Below are 19388 nucleotides of genomic sequence, written 5' to 3'. Positions count from 1 at the left end.
AAGTATATATTCATGACTACTGTAAGTACATTTTGTATGATGAAAAAGATTTATTAATTTTCAAATATTACAGTACTGTAATATACTAATGTAAACACAGCAAAATTTCAATAACATATATTTGTTTTTCTTAAAAGTACTTCACACAAGCCACCTCTCCGCAAATATAAAGATCTCGAGATGCTGGACGCTGTGTACCCAGCACCAATGATACTTGACACACTATTGGCTGTCATCTGCAAAGCAGCCAATCCAGAAGCGCCATTCATTTTCCTTGGCGCTCATTGGCTGTTCACTTGGCACTCATTGGCTGAACATTCACGACCAACTCGCGAACATGGAATTCTGGGAGACCGCATCCACGGCATCCTTCTCAGTTCATGCGTAGTTTGCAGCATCTTCTTATCGTGTGAAATCGCGTATTTTTGTGTTTGGTTTCTTAATCTTTGTGCATCAGCGGTATCGACCCTAAAATGCCTCCTAAATAACGCCCTGCTCCTTCTAAGACCTCTGGCAAAGAGTCTAAAAGAAAGAAGACTGTTATGAAACTTGAGGAGAAGATGAAAGTTCTTGACATGTTAAAGGAGGGCAAAAGCTTTGCCACGTTTGACCGCCATTTTAATGTTAATGAGAGCACAGTGAGATATATAAAGAAGAAAGAGGCAGGGATTAATGTTAATGAGAGCACAGTGAGATATATAAAGAAGAAAGAGGCAGGGATACGAAAGTCTGTTAATATGAGCTACTTCGGTAGTGCAAAGACAGTTGCGACAGTGCGGGATAAAACAATCATGAAGATGGAATCTGCCCTGGCATTCTGGATAAAGGACTGCTGGAAGATGAACCAGTGCCTACAGATGCAGAAGAAGAAGAGGGGGAAGAGCCCCAAGCAGGACCATCATCAGCGCCTCAAGGTTTACAGGCCAGCAAGGGGTGGTTCCACTGATTTCAAAAGCGGTTCCACCCAAAGTCTGTTACTTTGCATGGGGAATCGGCTTCTGCAGACATTGAAGCTGCTGCGAAATATCCGGAGACCTTCAAGAAAATCATCAAGGAGAAGGGTTACCATCCAGAACAGGTGTTCAATATGGATGAGACTGGCCTGTTCTGGAAGAAGGTGCCTTCCCGGACATACCTTACGAAGGATGAAGCTAAAGCCTCCAGATTCAAGGTCCAGAAGGATAGGGTTACCCTCATCATGTGTGGGAATGCGGCTGGTTTCATGCTTACACCAGGCCTCATTTACAAGGCTGCAAACCCAAGGGCCCTCAAGAATAAGAACAAGGTGTTGCTTCCTTGTTCTGGATGCATAACCCTAAGGCCTGGATCACCAAAGTCCTTACAGAGTACTGGTTCCATCAGAGCTTCATCCCTCAAGTTAGGCAATACCTGAACAACTTGGGCATGGAGTTCAAGGTGTTGCTGATTATGGATAATGTTGGTGGCCACCCTCTCGATCTTTATTACAAGGGAGTACAACTTGAGTTCCTCCCTCCCAACACCACCTCTCTCCTCCAGCCTATGGACTAGGGTGTGATCCGTGCCTTCAAGGCACTCTATACCGGGAACACCCTCCAGCACCTTGTGAATGCAATGGATAATGACAGTGAATTTACCCTAAAAGACTACTGGCGTAAATTCACAATTGCCACATGTCTGACCATTATCAACCGATCACTTAATGACATGAAGGAGGAGACCCTGAACGCATGCTGGAACAAGTTGTGGCTGGAGTGTGTTCATGATTACAGGAGCTTCTCTCCTGAAGAAATTCAACATTTCGCCATTAACCCTTAAACGCCGAGCCTCTATTTACAAAAACATCTCCTGTTTGCCAGCGGCGTTCGGTGAGTTAGCGCTGAAGCGGAAAAAAAGTTTTTTTCAAAAAATCACAGCACGCTTAGTTTTTAAGATTAAGAGTTAATTTTTGGCTCCTTTTTTTGTCACTGCCTGAAGTTTAGTATGCAACCATCAGAAATGAAAAAAAATATCATTATCATATATAAATATTGAAATATATGACAGCGCAAAAATAATTTTTCATATATAATTTTATAAAAATCGCGCTGTGAGCAAAACGGTTAAAGCTAACGGGTTATTTTGTTTTTCTTTGTATTGTACACTAAATTGCAATGATTTTGGTATATAACAAATTGTAAAACGATCAAAGCAACACAGAGAAAATATTATCACAATATGATGCATGAATTCGTAACACGCAGACGTAAAAAAATGTTTTTTTCAAAAATTTACCATAAATTGAAATATTGTGCTAGAGACTTCCCGTTTGTTGAAAAATGAAGCTAATTGATTGAATATTACTAGACTGTAAGTTTTTTAGCTTACAATTGCAGTTTTCGACCATTTCGGTCGAGTTAAAGTTGACCGAAAGTCAATTTTTTTCTATTTATCGTGATTTATATGAAAATATTTCAAAACTGATAAAAGCTACAACCATGAGTTATATTCTGTTGTATTGTACATGAAATTGCACACATTTTCATATATAAAACTTTATGTAACGACTAATATAAAACGGTGCAAATATTACGACAACGTGACGAAAGAATTTCTGAGATGTTCGGCCGAGTTACCACGCAGACGTAAGGAAAATGTTTTTTTCAAAAATTCACCATAAATCGAAATATTGTGCTAGAGACTTCCAATTTATTGCAAAATTAAGGTAAACGATTGAATATTACTAGAATGTAAGAGTTTTAGCTTACAATTGCATTTTTTTACCATTTCGGTCGAGTTAAAGTTGACCGAAGGTTGAAATTTTGGCAGTTATCATGATTTATGTGAAAATATTTCAAAAGTGATAAAAGCTACAACCATGAGCTATTTTCTGTTGTATTCTACATGAAATTGCGCACATTTTCATATATAAAAGTTTATGTAACGACTAATGTAAAACGATGCAAACATTACGACAACGTGACGAAAGAATTTCTGAGATGTTCGGCCGAGTTACATAGCAGAGACGTAAGGAAAAAGTTTTTTTTCAGAAATTCACCATAAATCAAAATATTGTGCTAGAGACTTCCAGTTTGTTGCAAAATGAAGGTACATGATTGAATATTACTAGAATGTAAGAGTTTTAGCTTATAATTGCATTTTTTGACCATTTCGGTCAAGTTAAAGTTGACCGAAGGCTGAAATTTTGGCAGTTATCGTGATTTATATGAAAATATTTCAAAACTGATAAAAGCTACAACCATGAGTTATTTTCTTTTGTATTCTACATGAAATTGCACACATTTCCATACATAAAACTTTATGTAACGACTAATATAAAGCGGTGCAAACATTACGACAACGTGACGAAAGAATTTCTGGCGGGGACGTAAGGAAAAAGTTTTTTCAAAAATTCACCATAAATCGAAATATTGTGCTAGAGACTTCCAATTGGTTGCAAAATGAAGGTAAATGATTGAATATTACTAGAATGTAAGAGTTTTAGCTTACAATTGCGTTTTTTTACCATTTCGGCCGAGTCAAAGTTGACCGAAGGTTGAAATTTTGGCAGTTATCGTGGTTTATATGAAAATATTTCCAAACTGATAAAAGCTACAACCATGGGTTGTATTTTGCTGTATTTTACATGAAATTGCGCACATTTTCACATATAAAACTTTATGTAACGGCTAATATAGAACAGTGCAAAAATTACGACAAAATGACGAAAGAATTTCTGAAATTTTTCGGCCGAGTTACACCTTGGCGTAAGAAAAAATTTTTCAAAAATTCACTATAAATCGAAATATTGTGCTAGAGACTTCCAATTTGTTGCAAAATGAAGGTACATGATTGAATATTACTAGAATGTAAGAGCTTTAGCTTACAATTGCGTTTTTCGACCATTTCGGTCGAGTCAAAGTTGACCAAAAGTTGAAATTTTTTGTAGTCGACGTGCGGTCGTCCACTTGGCACCCAACAGACAATTTTAGTCAACGTATGATACGTCCAGTAGGCGTTTAAGGGTTAATAAGGCTGTCCAGTTGGCGAGGATTCTAGGTGGAAAGGACTTCGAGGACATCACTGAGGATGAAATCGGCATCCTCATTGATGACCATTCTGATGGACCAGGATTTGAAAGACCTGACGAAGTCTGCCAGTGAGGAAGAAGATCCACCAGGTTCAGGGGAGGAGCAGGAGGCAGAGGAGGGCAGCCTGACTTTGGAACGTCCGTCCTACGTTAAGAGAATGATCAAGGATACGCAGGAGTATGTTTCAACATGGGATCCTTATATGGAACACTCCTTAAAGTTTTCAAACATCCTTGATTTAGCATTGGAGCCCTATAATGAAGCTATCACCACCAAGAAAAAGCAACGACAGCAGTTGCCTATCACCATGTTCATCAAACGGACAAAGAAGGCCCCTCCAAAGCCTCCCAAATTACCCGAAGTAGTGCCGCTCGAATCGCCTGAAGAAGTGCCTCCCCAATCGCCTGAAGTAGTGCCTCCCTAATTGCCTGAAGTAGTGCCTCCCAAATCAACTGAAGAAGTGCCTCCCAAAGCACCTCCTGAAGGTGAAGAGATGCCCTTAGATGAGTTGTAACTCCTCTGCTTTGCTGTGCAGCCATATCTTCATCATCATTCATCAGACTGCACAGCTAATTCATCATCATCATCTTCAATCAACATTCATCACTGATGAGTACCCGTATGATTTACGTATGCAGTAATCTTAATGTGTACGTAGTATTAAATTTTGTTAAATGTGCATAAGTTTTTTTTTTTATTTTTTGTCTCTCTCTTTGTGAATTACGTATAAATACCAATGGTTCCCCTCTAAAAGGAAACGGGACAGCTTGTAACTGTATGAGAGAAAATGTGCGTGGCTGAATACTTAGGGGGGATCGGATTATTTTCACCTACAGCTGTAAGCCATACAGTACGTACGTATATTTGTAACAATAAAATGTTTAAGATGGCTTGGAAATTATATTAATAATATCATTTCAAAGATTAGTACAGTAATAAGGTAATAGTTTAATGTATATTTGATGTAGGCTGGTATTTTTAGGCACACTTTGGTGTCTGACCTTTCATGGTAGACAGTTATAAGCGTTTTTAGAGGGGGGGGTTCTAAGTATTCGCAGATTTTAGCTATTCGCAGGGGGGTCTGGAACGCAACCCCCACCAATACGGGGGGTTTACTGTATATGTATTTATAGGTGTTGATATGTGGATGTATTATATGTGTATGCATATACAGTGCATGCTGTATTTTTATGTTTGTATTGAATTTTTAAGATTCAATGTTGGTAAGTTTGTCGTGGGCATGAGGTACATGCAAATATTATTTCTGCAGGTTAGTATGAAACAAACACCTGCTCACCAATGCATTTGGAGTTAGGAAAGGCCTGCTTAATGATGCACTTCAATCAGTTCAGGAATGTCTGTGGAATTTAGATTTTCTTTATTGTGTAGGCACTTCCTCACAATGCCATATGGTCTTGAATTCTGTTCCTTATAAGAAAACAATAATCTATCTCTGTCATCATCAGAGAATTATATGGCAATGTTATAAAAATCTGCCTCAAACTGTTCTTCACGGGATGTTTGATTTTCGGCAAATCTGCTCAGGTCTGTCATGCCCAAACTGCAGTACCAAAATTCATAATCTGCACCAATCTCTTCTTGTAGAATAAACTTCCATCAGTGAAAGAATTGCAGACATTGCTGGGGTACCTCCTATTGGGTACAGGTATATCTAATTACCAAAGTTGACTCCATACATGAACTCTCAAAAACACAAGATCTTCCTTCCCCTCCAGTGCTAAATGTCCACCTATGGCAGCTTAAAGACTTTTAATTCCAAATGGCTTCCTTATAAGTGTCATCACCATATTTCTTCTTGTTCATCAATGGCTTTGTGAGCTCACCTTTAAAGCTGACACAGCTCCATGACAACAAGCAAAAAAGGCTTGAACATCAACCAAAGGAGTCTGAAAATGGCCCTCTAACCTGATGTATCTTTTGCCATATGTTTGACAATACAACAGCAACAGTGTATCTAAAGAGTCCAGAAGCTCAATATCACCCCACATTTACAACATAGCACTATAGATATTTCTTTAAGGTACACCCAAGGACATTTTCCCATTCCCCACTTTGCTCCAACATTCAATTAAGTTATTCATGCCTATCAGATTGCATGCTTTTATTCTATAACAATAAATATAAAAATTAAATTTTTCAAATCGCAAATTTGCTACAAAAACTCCTCATCCACAAAATTTAGGACACTATGTGCATACCTAGCCACAAAAGCAGAAGGCCACAGAAGCAGAAGGAAAAAATTATGATACAGTAAAAAAAAATTTCTGTAGACTACTCACTTAACATCCTTGGTTCCCACTAGGGTGGTCCAAAGATTCTGTTCTTGATAAATATATTGGATCTTACTTAATAAATTGAAACTCATTAAAAATTTAACGACCTCTTCAATGAAAAGGTGGGAAGAGTCTGATAAAAATCCCTAAGAAGTTGCTATGAAAACTTGATGACTTATTGGGCAATTATATACAATAAGTTTTAATTGTAAGATTTTTCTGCATTCTGGGCTGGGGATGTGGGCTATTCATAAAAGTCCATAAATCAAACAAATGTGACCAATTTGAAAACAGGATAATATTACTTCAGTGTGAAGCTACTTTTGGAAAAAGTTAAGGTTAATATATATTAATTCATCATCCAATTCATTATTCCACAATCCCTGCCATTTCTAAAACATGGTCGGCCTTAGAGAGATTCAAGAATCACAGACAGAAACAGGTATAGTTGGTCAAGTCATAGTCATTGCAACTTTGGCTGCTTTATAAGCATCTTCATTCTCCTTAATGCCTACATATGCAAGAATCCAACATATTCCAAGATATATACTGGCTTCATATAATTTGTAAAATTAAAATTTAATCTTCTGACAAAGGGGAATTTTAAGATAATACGTAGTTGTGAAGGGCTTATTTCTAAAGCACAACTAGTGAATGAAAATTACAATCTGCTATGTTGGCATCATATGACAGATGGTTTTTCTCTGAAAACTGAGGTTCACTAGGACATGGGAGGAAACACTGAAGGGTTTTTAGTGATAAATTTAAGTTTTTAAATGCTATGAGTATAGGAACAAAAAATCCTTTTAGAGATAACTAGAGAAGGAGAGAGAATGAATTTTATCCTTGCTTTTATTCTATATGCTTATGGAAATACTTTATTCATTGCTATTTCTTCTCTTTCATTATTCCACACAAACATTTTTTATTATGACTTGTTTTATTTTGCCCCGCCCCCCCCCAACTCTACTGTCTTTCTTTGGTACTCACTTCCTTGAGCTAGTTGGTGTGGACGTTACAAAAAACTGCTTAATACAAGAACAAAACTAAAAAAGAAGAAAATAATCCAATAAGAAAAAATTTTAAAATGGAGATTAATTTTAATTTTCTTTTTATTTATATAGAGTGTTGTGTATAAAAATATGTTATCATTACTGAATTTAGATGCAAATAACTGCAAAGGTTGTGAAAAGCTCTTCTATCCTGCCATTACACTTCACACATAGGGAGAGGAGAGAGAAAGTAATTCCAATTCTCCTCCCATCTAACCATTCCCTTTCACCTAAACACAGTCTACCTTGAGAACATCAGCAACAATACTGTAATCCCACAAGAAAGGCACGGAAGGTCTATAGAATAGCAAAGATAAAATGAATAAGAATTGATAAAGGATAAGTGAAGAGAAGAAAACAAAATTAAATATGATTTATGAGAGAAAAAAATAAAAGGAATCAATGTATAACTTAAAAGTAAAAAAACCTATCCCTTCACTACTTTCTTACCTTCAATATTTATCCCTAACACCATCACGAGGTGAAAATTCTAGCAGAAAAAAAGATTGAAAATAAAATAAAGCAAGAGTCCAGCAAAAAAAAAAGACTGAGAATAAAATAAAGAGAAGAAATAAAAATGGATAATAAAGAACACATAAGAGAACAACTAAGATCCCTGTGTTGTAGATGTCTGAGGAAGTTTTTATCAAGTATGAAATAAAAAAGTGTAAGTAATAAATTCCAAACCAGTGGGAGATTTGGATTCACCAGTGTATACTGCACAGTATGGAACATGTCATCATGTGTGTTCTGCTGTATGCTAGGCTTCTGGACAATCTCCCGGTGTCATTATCCTCCCCTTTCCTTATTGCCCTCACAGGCAATAATAGAGAGGAATGACTGTTCAGTCACAACTGTAAGATGATATATCCATGCCACTATGCGCCTTCTTTGCCACTCTTAAGCAGCCTTTCCATGCTAAATCTCAAAATGTGATAGCCAATGTTTTGTACACAAACTTTGTACACTGCATTCAAAGATAGGGTTCTAGCTACATATGCCTTGTTCAGGCATCGCATCTTTTTCTTAAATCGAGCACTTTAGCCTGCTGGAGGTACTAACCCACCTTTAATTCAGACACATCGCCCACTAGTTTCTTCATGTGTTACTGCTTGGCACTGTAGTTGCTGTTCAGGTTGTCAAACTACTTTCCCTACCAACACAGTTTCACTAGTATCTTTACCATCTTAACACACATTATAGTGCAACATTTCAGGTAGTTACATGCACCTTAAATCTTACCCCTTTTGCAATTTCAATACACGGCTTGAGTGATCTGCTAGCTTCTTGGACAAACCTTTTGAAAGCTAGCCATGACTGAATTACAACCTGAATTCAAAGTAACTCTACATCTCAAGAATTTTAGCAGCATAGCAGAACTATTTTTATTTGATAATGTCATCCCAATCTAAAACATCTTTAATTTTGGTTGCCTCTATTCTTAAGTAAATAATTAAATCTAGTACAGCAACAGTTTGTACTCTGTATAAAGCACAAAAATATTTTCATGTGAAAAACCATGTTATCTACATACAAATCCCCTTAATCAAGGTCCCAACCCCTCCCTCCAACTGGCCAAGAGAGTGAATTCTTTGAATTTGGTGGACAAAAAAAAAAAATTAGATTGTACCCTACTTGACAAGCCTCCCTAATCCCTTAGAAGAGCAAGACTGTTAAATTTTAAAATTCTCAGACCTTGGAGTAAAAAAGATAAATGATTATCCTGTTTACATCCATATCTTTACATTATTATAGAACAATAAAAAATATCATCCTTACCTTCATGTAATGGTTTAATCTTGCTAAGGCTTCAATATAAAGGTCTGCACCCTTATTACCAAATTCGTATCGCCCCGCAATAAAGAAGTACAAAGTTTTATCTAAATCAAAGTCCATGTGCCTGAAATATTAAAATGGCTTGATTAAAAAGAGTACTGCACAAATCACATATGTGTAACTGACTAAGCATTTCTACCTTATATTATGAGACAAAAAGCAACTCTGTCTAATGTGTGGAGATGGAAATGATTCTCTCACTTTTGTCAGATAAAAATTTTCTTTTCTTCAAACTGAAAAGGGTAAAAAAATGCTGTATCACAAACTAATATAAAGTACAAATTGCAGCAGAAATTCCTTTGTATGTGGGATAAGCAACTTCATGACTTCATGTAGTAAAGGTCTAACAAAATTAAAAAAGGAAAATGGAGAGGTGACTGATTCTCATTAGAGCAAGGGAAAGGTAGGAAAGGAGAGGGACATATATGGAAGTAAGCATCCCCACAACCAGTATGCTCATAAGATGAAAATTAATTACGAAACTTATGTTGCAGGGGAGGTACATTAACAAGACATTCTTCCCATAATTATCTCACAAGACAGGAGGTCACTGAATCCCAAGGAACCATGCATATAATACTGACGTTAGGAACCTGATCTATTGCTTCTCCACCAATCCGAAAAATGAAGAGGCAAAGAATGACAATTATACTGTAATTCAATACATTCAACAACCTTGGTTAAGGTAAAAAAAAAATCCTTGAAGAAAGGCAAGAGAGACTACTGCATTTCAGGAAGAAGACTAACCCATAATTTCAGATCTTTTCTTATGAGCCTAAGTAACCTTCTCAGCCATGGCTAAGGGAATAACTGTTATCCACTGAAGAAGATAACATCTTGTATCTCCAAGGATCCTGAGAAAAAGTCAGTACTATGCAAATGGATAAAGAAGTAGAGAATAGAGTACAGACTGGAAAATGGCTTTGTGCAGATGTCAAGGCAAAATTCCACACAATGTAGTAGACCTTATGGTTGAACAGTGAGAAGAACTTCCATGTTGCACTTTCAAAATTAAGAGTATGAAAGGGTATCGAAGAATTCAAAGAAAACCATACACACAAATTCCAAATTGGGGTCTTTTCAAGCAAGCAAACCCTAAGATAAAGACTTCACAAGTGCTAGAACCTTCATTTGTTATCCCCATTCCTAAACTGGAGCTAGCACAAGCTGTCCCATTTGTATGTCAGGGGTATAACTAGTCTACAGGAAGTATATGATAGCTTGTCCTATTTAGGATCAAATAATTACCAATTGATGCTGGATCCTGGGCTACTGAAAAGAGCATTTGCCCCTTCACTGTATAAGTGCATTTACCCATTAGCAGGGACCACATTGTACTGTGAAAGGCCAGAAGAGCCTTCTCCATAGATGAAGATCAAGAGTAAGACAATTCCTGTGTGAGGCAAGTAAAGTTGACCCCGTTAAACATTACTTGAAGATATTCTCTTTCAGAACAACAGAGCATTCCTGTCTTTTAGAATTTCTAATGGATACTACTACCAGCCTTCAAAAATCTATGAATGCCCCAATGCAGGAGTCAAGAGATGTATGGTGGCAAAAAGGCAATGGCAAAATTATGTCCAATTCTCACTCAAGAGCACCAATTCATACTACAATATGAACATACTTTACTTAAAGGGTGGTTGCAAACGTGTCGATGTATGGGGATCCCCAAAGGTTCCACAACCTCTTGACAGATTTGTGGATGAAGAGACCACTTTGACGTAAGTAACTGTCCTTTCCTGCTGAGTTGGTCTGCGATAACATTGTTTACTGAGGTGAAAGAATGATGTTCCTAGATTCTGCCCAAAGGAGAAGGTTCTCTGCCAGTCTGAACAAATCTCTTGATTTTGTGCCACCTTGCATTCTTATGTTCACTTTGTTCACTTTGTTTGGTTTTATGTACAGCCCTCCACAGGGATAATTCCCTCTCTGGCGTGCCCTTGTATGTTTTCAAAATAAGGTGCTTCTTATATTTTATAATTGTCTTTCAGTGTTTTCTCATCAGTATCGCAGCTCCCGCAGAATAGGAGTCCTTAATTCTTTTTTAAATTTGCTCTCTTCTTGTATGCTCTTCACTTCAGACAGTATTTTGTTGTATAGTCTTGGTGCACTGTGTACAAATGCTCTCTCACCTGACTCACTATTTATTCTAGGTTCAAATAGCCTATATGCTTCACTTGCATGTCTAATAGTGTTAGTTTTATTTCCTACGGAATGTATGTTTATTAAATTGCATAGAAGATTATTAGTCAAAGCCATGAACAGTATTATTTTTTGCCTTTGACACATATTCTTTAAATACTGTGCACTTATTGCCAGCATATGTTTTATGTTTAGTATCACTATGGCCTTTCTTTACACAGTTTTTACACTTGAAGATGCTGCTAGCATTTGTGATTTTCACCACACCTAGGGCAAGCTTGGTCATTTCTACAATTTATTGTACTATGACCAAATTCCTGACATTTATAGCATTGATAGGGCATGTAACAGTTGTATACTTTGCAATGGCTGTACAGTGTACACAATTTGTCACCTCTGTCATAGATAACCTTTTGTATTTGTGGTGTGCACTTGATATAGTGTTCATATTTGTCATCTTTGACTACCATATATCCTTTATATTTTTCAGGTCGTCATTTTCAGAAATGAGGTTACCTATCCATGGATTTTTCTTTACAATGCTACTGACATTGTAATCTTCATCCTTCAAGACATAGACTACTGTACTTTTATTTTTGGTTTAAGTTTACCCTTCTCATCTACTGATATATTGCTGATTTCCTGAATCTCCATTTTTGCCTTTCCTAAGTTTTTCTTGTCTGGAAATCTTACAAATAAGTGTCCATCTCTTGTTGTTTTAACCTGTCCAACTGGGGTCATTATTTTACTCATAATTTGTTTCTTTTCATTTGCTGCTGTGCTCTCTTCGTTTGTAGATTTGATCAGAAGCACTTTTTTTGTCTTCAGTGATTAAGCACAAGTTTTGTCCATGTTTGTCATGGTCTTTACACCTTTATCAACATTGTCAATTTTGTTTTGGATTTCATCTATGTTGATCATTATGTCACTGGTTTTCTGGGCCAAATCCTGAATCAACTTTGTTAATATCTCTGTTTTTCTTTTATTTCTTCAAGTTCATCTTCAATAAGTTTTTTGTGTGTTCTTTGTTCAGGCCTCTTGCAGTTATTACATATATATACAATATGTTGTCACTCCAAAGTATGGGTGTGTATCTGACCTCGATACCTGAATATTCATAGTGGAACCATGCATCACACATTTCACAGCAAGTTCCATCATCATCAACTTCCCCAGAGCAATGACTGCAGGTTGCTGACTCTCTCGATTTGGGTCAACTCATCCTTCTCCAGTATTTTCTTTAGTGTTCCATTTTTATGTGCCGCTTCGATAATTATGAGATATTGTTCATATGATAGTTTCATCTTTCCTATACTTGATTTAATTTCTACAGTATTTATTTTCTCTTTTTCCTTCCGCTTCTTCATATTCACTTTGAACATCGCACAAGTCAGGCACTTTTACACAGAGCACTTCACAGACACGTCCTACCCACACGAAAGCTTTTGGGTCATGTAAGACAGCAAAGTTGAACTGTCTAAGTAGACTGCGATCATCTTGTCTCTGACAAGATGTTCTACTTGCATAAGGCTTTTCCAAACTGCCAAAAGCTCTAGATTGTTGATATGCATTTTCCTTTCTGCTACTGTCCAACTCCTTGACATTTCGATGTGTCCCAGAATGGCTCCCCAACTTGACACCGACGCATCTGAAGACAATGTGAGGAATGGGCTCTTGAGGTCCATAGGCAGACCTATCAACAGTCTTGGCCGATCTCCCCAACAATGGAGAGAACTCAAAAGACTTGGGGGAATTATTTACCAAAAATGAATCTGGATAATGAGACCAGTCCCAAGTATCCCTGAGATAAAATTAAACTGGTCTCATTCTTAGGCAGGCCATGAAGATAAATTTCTCTAAAGAAGCCATGTGGCCCAAAAGAGACAGTCATTTTTTGGCTGCAAGCTTTCTTAATGACAGAAATTCTCTTAGAAAAATTGAAAATTGACTACTCGTCTCTCCGTCAGAAAACCCCGATAGAAATCATCCAGTATCCCTTCTGGATGATTGCCAGAACAGAACTGGGTAACTCCAACAAAAAGGGAGTCAGACAAACGAACTTGTTGCAACTGGAAACATCTAATACTGGCCTCCAACCTCCCAAGGTCTTGGGAACAAGAAAAAGGTGATCGCAAAACCCCAGTGACTTAACACTGGTTCGATCGCCTCCTTGAGTAACAACAGTACAGTCTCCTCCAGTAAAAATTCGGAATCTCTCTACATGATGATGATACACAGGGAAGGATATCGGAGATGCTGACAGAGGAGGAGGAGTAACAAAAGGTACAACATATCCCTCCCTTAGCACCTTCCCCACCCTAGGTTCTGCTCCAAAGCTTTGCCATACACTCCAGAAGCTCTGAAGACAGGCTCCTACTGTACCTTGAGGGCTCAAACCATCAGTTGCAGTTCTTTTATGATTCTTTCCTCTAAAGCGTGAGACTTGCCCACCTTGAAAGGGCTGACTAGACGAGGAAGAACTGGGAGATGACTCGGGTCGAAAAACAGCATGAATTTTGGGAGCAGGACCAGAAACAGGCGTAGGTGCAGGAAGCTGAAAGAGGCTTTACAAGACTGAGCTAATAATTCCCTACTTTCCTGATTTGAAACATCTTCAGCAGTACTTTTAAAAACATTGGGATTAAGTAGACACTGATGAGAGGACGTCAAAAACAGCTACTGATTGCTGCGCTGGCATTACTTTACAAGACAAAAAAGAACACAATTGTTCTCGATTCTTCAAAATAGAATTGGTAAACATATGAGACAATTCTCCACAAGCACCTGAAATAGCTTTCTCAAGGCAGGATAAATACCCCAGAGCTTCATCCAGCACCGCCTCTCTCTCAAGAGTAACGTGATCTTTCACTTGGTGCAGCAAATGAGCAATAGTAATAAGCTTAAGTTCCACAAAGGAAAGGGCTTCAATAGCATGAAAAGCTGATTTCGAAAGGGCTTTTGCCTCACTATTAGACCATACTACTTTACTAGTTTCGAGAGCTCAACATTTCATAGGGTCAAGCAATTTGAAATAACTAGCATCTTGAACAGGGGAAGGACAAAGACCTGTCAATGCTCCCTTGTGATAATAAGCAACTCTCTGAGGTTTCATGAAAGAGGAAACCATAGCCACTGAATTCCTATGACCCACTTTGAGGGATAAAGATTTCAATATTGCATCAAATCGTGCAGAAACAGAATCAAACAATTTTAACTTCTTTCTCATTTGAACAGGAGCTGAGGTAGAAGCCGACAAAAGCAAACATCGATCAACCACATCATCTTCAGTAGAAAGGCAAGGGTAAAGCAAAGCAGCGTGATCTAACAAGCACCTAAACACTGAAGGAGAATCATCAGAATCACAGTCAAAATCTGTTAGGTCTAAAGGAAGGACCAGGGTTACAGGAATCGCTAAATCCTCATGGGAAGAAGACGTTAACACACCTGGGACGAACAGCAATGATGTCACGGGATGTGGACGGGAAACAACAGGTGGTGTAGGGGGGGCCAATGACTAGGAGGGAGATGGTTGGTTGTGAGAAGGTAGAGGATTTTCACATGTCACAGCAGTAGATAATTCAAAAGCTTCATGCTTACGCAACAAATCCACAAATGACGCAAGATTTGACTCGAGAGACGATCCGACTGAGGTAACCGCCAGAGTCGTATGTAATGTACATGAAGTGGCAGAAGGGGAAGGGCCGCTAGTACAAATAGGAAAAGTAGACAAAAGGTGAGGAATACTAGGAGAGAGAGAGGAAAGGATTGAGCAGGAGGGGGGGGGGGTTCAACGTCGGAAACGGAAGTAATAAAAGATGGTACTGGGCGAGTAACCAACTGGACAACATACATATTGACATGAAGACTGGAAACTACTGGATTAACCAGAACCTGTCTAACACTCCTAGATAACTCAACAGGCTCGCATATATCACTTTCACTCCCAACAGAAGATGAAAACATGAGTTGGTCAGAGCAAGCGTATAAGTATCCAAAGGAATCTTTCAGAGAACGTTTCGCTGCCAAGACAGCAGACGGTAGAGAGAGAGGTGGTGAAGGGCACAGACATTAATCCCGAGACACGCCATGGTTTCCTGTCAGAGGAAAAGACCATCACCTTCTCTCTCACGGGGAAAACCGAAAAATGACGATCACTATGGAGAGAATCGCGATCTTTAGTCACCAAGTTGGCTAAATATCTAACTGGGGTTAACAATAAACTAATATCTTTCATTTTACCTAATCTTTTCTCCTGAACCAAATAGAGAGCAAGGAAAGGTGGAGCATTAATAGTGAAAGAGGAATCTGGATTGTTAAGCAAAGGAAGAATGAGAGAAGGGGTACAGTGGTTAGAAAGGATAGATGGAGTAGGTTTATGGCTGGTCGTGACTAAGTGCTTACGTAACCTATTGGCCTCCCTCGTCTTCCAATATTTCACAAAACTATTAATTCTCATCTGACCATTCTTTACATTCTTTGCAATGAGAGGAAAAATCAAACTCCTTACCCCTACATGGAACACACACAGTGTGACCATCATGGCTAACCATATACATTTAGTTAACACAAAATTCATTCCTACATAGCCTAATGCTTCTATCTCGGCTAGCCATAGAAGACATAGCTCAAAAACAAAACCAAGTACAGGCAGTCCTTAATTATTGGTGGCGTTAGTTAACAGCATTCCGGTTTTACAGTGCTTGGCTAACAACATCGTTAACAAGATTTTCAGCAACGTTAAGTGATTTTCGGGGTTGGTAAATGGTTTATCGGCATTGGTAAACGGTTTATCAGCATCGTTAAGCAGTTTATTGGTGCCGATAAGTGATTCATTGGTGTTTATGACATTGTAAACGCCATTTACTACCATAATTATCACAATTTTAGGTTATCGATGATTTTCGGTTAGCAGCACTCAGCCATGAACAGAATCCCCGCCATTAACCGGGGATTGTCTGTACACTACCGCACAGAAGAAATACAGCCAGAACTCAAAAAAACAGCCACAAAAAATCCAAAATTATTACAGCCAAATTCCATCAAGTAAACATGCACACAGCAATAAGAATTCTGAAAAGAACATAAACATTCTAGAGCCATCTGGTGGGGAAAACAGGTCACATATTATAGTGTCTAACCAGGTCAGCCATGTTTCTTTTGTTTTTGTTTTTTAAATGCCAAAAGCAATAATAATAATAATAATAATAATGTACAGTACACTGAAAACTGGTAGCAAAGCCAGTTTTAAAATTACGATATTTCTTTATATTTAACCTGAATATTCACTATATACTACTGCAGGCTGCATTTTTTATTTATAAAATTCTGACATACATAATACTGTACAAGCCCTTATATCATACAGTAAAGCCCCCGTATTTGTGTTCTCACGATTCACGAACTCACCTTTTCGCAGATTTCTCTACGGAACATATACTGCATACACATTATTCGCAGAAAATTCGCCCAGTCACGGTACTTTTCGCTGAGAAATATTCACTAATTACTGCATTTTCATATAATTTTCATGACTAAATGCACTTTTTGTGATAAAACTATTAAAATACTCAGGTATAAGCATTTTAGAGTTTTTTTGCGCTTGAACTATCAAAATAGGCAGCTCTAAGTGTTTTTAGAGGGGTTTTAAGTATTCGTGGATTTTTGCTATTTGCAGGGGGGGGGGAGTGTGTGTGGTACGCATCCCCAGCGAATACAGGGGGTTTACTGTAATCTGAAAATTGCAGTGGAAGGGGAATACAGAGCTAAAAACTACAGCAATGGTTTCACATATGTGAGAGGTGTTTGCTTTGCTGCTGCACATTATTACAGTATTATTATTATCATTATTATTATAAATGAGCTGAAGATAACCACTAAATCACATTTCCAGGCTCTCATAAGGTTTGTCCAAAGGATCTTTTCATGAATGAGGTTATACCTGAGACAAAAGAGAATGGAATGAAATTAAAACAAAAACAATGTAGCTGGGGTTAAAGGGACGCTCCAAAGAACCTTCAGTTTCATCTACGACATGCCACATTAGGCACAGTGTGTGGTAGGTCCCTAAGTCTGTGCTGCACAGTTTAATATAGTATAACATGGAAAACTCATAAATTCCCATGTATTTTTTTATAGATTACAGAAATAAAAAATATGTGACAAAATTTTTATAATCTGAACAGCTACCTAAACACATTAATACAAGCTATCAAGTTTATGAACAGTAACTGATAACATGCTTTACTAAACATGCTCTACAACTCCTATTTAATTCTCTTAAAACACCTAATACTTAATAAATGCAATCTAATCTTATTTCTTATATTACTATAAGAAAAGAAATTTCACTGACCCGTAAAAGTGTCCTCTAATAAAGTCATTTATTTTCTCCTTAGAAAGAGCATGGAGGTTTTGGAATTCATGAAGTGCAGAAAATTTCTTGACATTCAGACCATTTGGAGTAATCACATCTGGCTTCCTTTTCAGCAAATTTTCTGCCTCTACACCCGTAATTTCAGAAACAGTAGTAAAAGTGTGAGAAAGATGGACAGCACATCTTTCCATGCAATAACGATGATATATGCCTCGCTTTCCAGCTTCTTCATCTATGTTGAACTGCAATACAGTAAGTTATAATTACAAATTATTTCAATATCTTAGAATCCACCGTTGAATCTTTGATACACAAATGATAAAATAACGAAAGATGCTCCAGAGAAATCTCCCCTTAAAATCACAAAATTTCAAAGTACCAGCAAGCATTTTTCCTCTGTATACAAACGGAGCCCTTTTTTGTAGGAGTATTCCTGAGTGCAGGCTGGAATTGGATGCTGAAGCTTAGTAAAAGATAGTTAACTGGTGGCAGTGGGTAAGGGGAAACTCCCATTTGCCTGCTGTCAGCAAGCAATTTTTCCTTTGGCATAAGGGACAATGGGGTAGTTAAAGTGCTATTATGATAAAAGGCTTTGGTTTATATACCTAGGAAACATACATATTTTGTTCTTAAAGGAATACAGACCATCACCTTTTATGTAGACACTCACTACTAAGGTGGCATGTTTTATCTCCAACCAGAAATTTTACATTCCCAGCCACAACAGTTAGCAGGGAAGCGCTAACTCCTACGACCCCCTATTCAGCCTGGCATAGGGATGCCAAGGTTACAAGGTCCTGAACTCGAGTGAGAGGTGTCTGGAATCTCACTCCCATAGGAAAATCTCAGAACCAAGTGTGACCCCAATGAGGAGACACAGGCCAGAGGGCAGTTAAAATCTGAGCGCCAATAACCGAAAATTTCCAATAATTGTGGTAATAAATGGCATTTACGATGTCGTAAGTGCCAATAAACTGTTTATCAGCCCCATTAACTACTTATCAATGCCAATAAGCCACTTGCCGACGCCGGTAAACTGCTTGCCGATGCCGATAAACCGCTTGCCGATGCCGATAAACCACTTGCTGATGCCAATAAACAACTTACCAATGCCAAAAATTGCTTATCGTCGCCAAAAATCTGGTTAATGCCTTCATTACCCAAGCACTGTAAAACTGAAACACTGTTGACCGTTGCCGCCGATAAGGGAGGACTGCCTGTATAGCTTTACATTCAACCCTAGCCTTATGCACTCAGAGTATATCAGGCAAGATACTTTTCTGTCTAAGAGATTTGGTGACTTCACAACCTGTTAAGTAGCTACCTGAGGTCCCCAAGCAGAAGCATCAAGGACTTGTGGGAAACGTCCCACAGTAGAATGAGGTGCTACTGCAAAGTTGTTCCACAATGCGAGAGATGGATCCACATCCCTAACTTTGTGAGGTCTTTTCCCAACTGTATGACTCTCCTCTAAACAGGTAACTTTGCTCGATTGCAGCATGAAGCCAGAAAGAAAGGGTATTCCTGAATGCCTTCTTCTTGAGCTTGCCAGTAATTAAAAGGAGTCATCCAAATTCTGGCCTAAGAGGTTGGGTCCTTCTTAAGTAATACCTCAAGGCTTGCACCGGACATAAGAGCA

The 19388-nt window shown here is 38.0% G+C and overlaps 1 protein-coding gene across 4 annotated transcripts in view; it reads right to left on the bottom strand.

Annotated features, from left to right (window-relative positions):
- GlyS (glycogen [starch] synthase) overlaps positions 1-19388 on the bottom strand; it is a 119302-nt gene that overhangs the window by 43843 nt on the left and 56071 nt on the right. For all 4 annotated transcript variants that reach the window (XM_067108735.1, XM_067108736.1, XM_067108733.1 and 1 more), the window contains 2 exons: positions 17729-17991; positions 9175-9295 (listed from right to left, as the gene is read on the bottom strand). In XM_067108735.1, the coding sequence (XP_066964836.1) occupies positions 9175-9295; positions 17729-17991 (384 nt within the window). The remainder of the gene's footprint in view (positions 1-9174; positions 9296-17728; positions 17992-19388) is intronic.

The sequence above is a fragment of the Macrobrachium rosenbergii genome, chromosome 9, assembly GCF_040412425.1.
Source record: "Macrobrachium rosenbergii isolate ZJJX-2024 chromosome 9, ASM4041242v1, whole genome shotgun sequence".
Taxonomy (NCBI): Eukaryota; Metazoa; Arthropoda; class Malacostraca; order Decapoda; family Palaemonidae; genus Macrobrachium; species Macrobrachium rosenbergii.
Note: the sequence above shows the minus strand (reverse complement) of the source record. Positions and strands in the feature narration are given on the sequence as shown.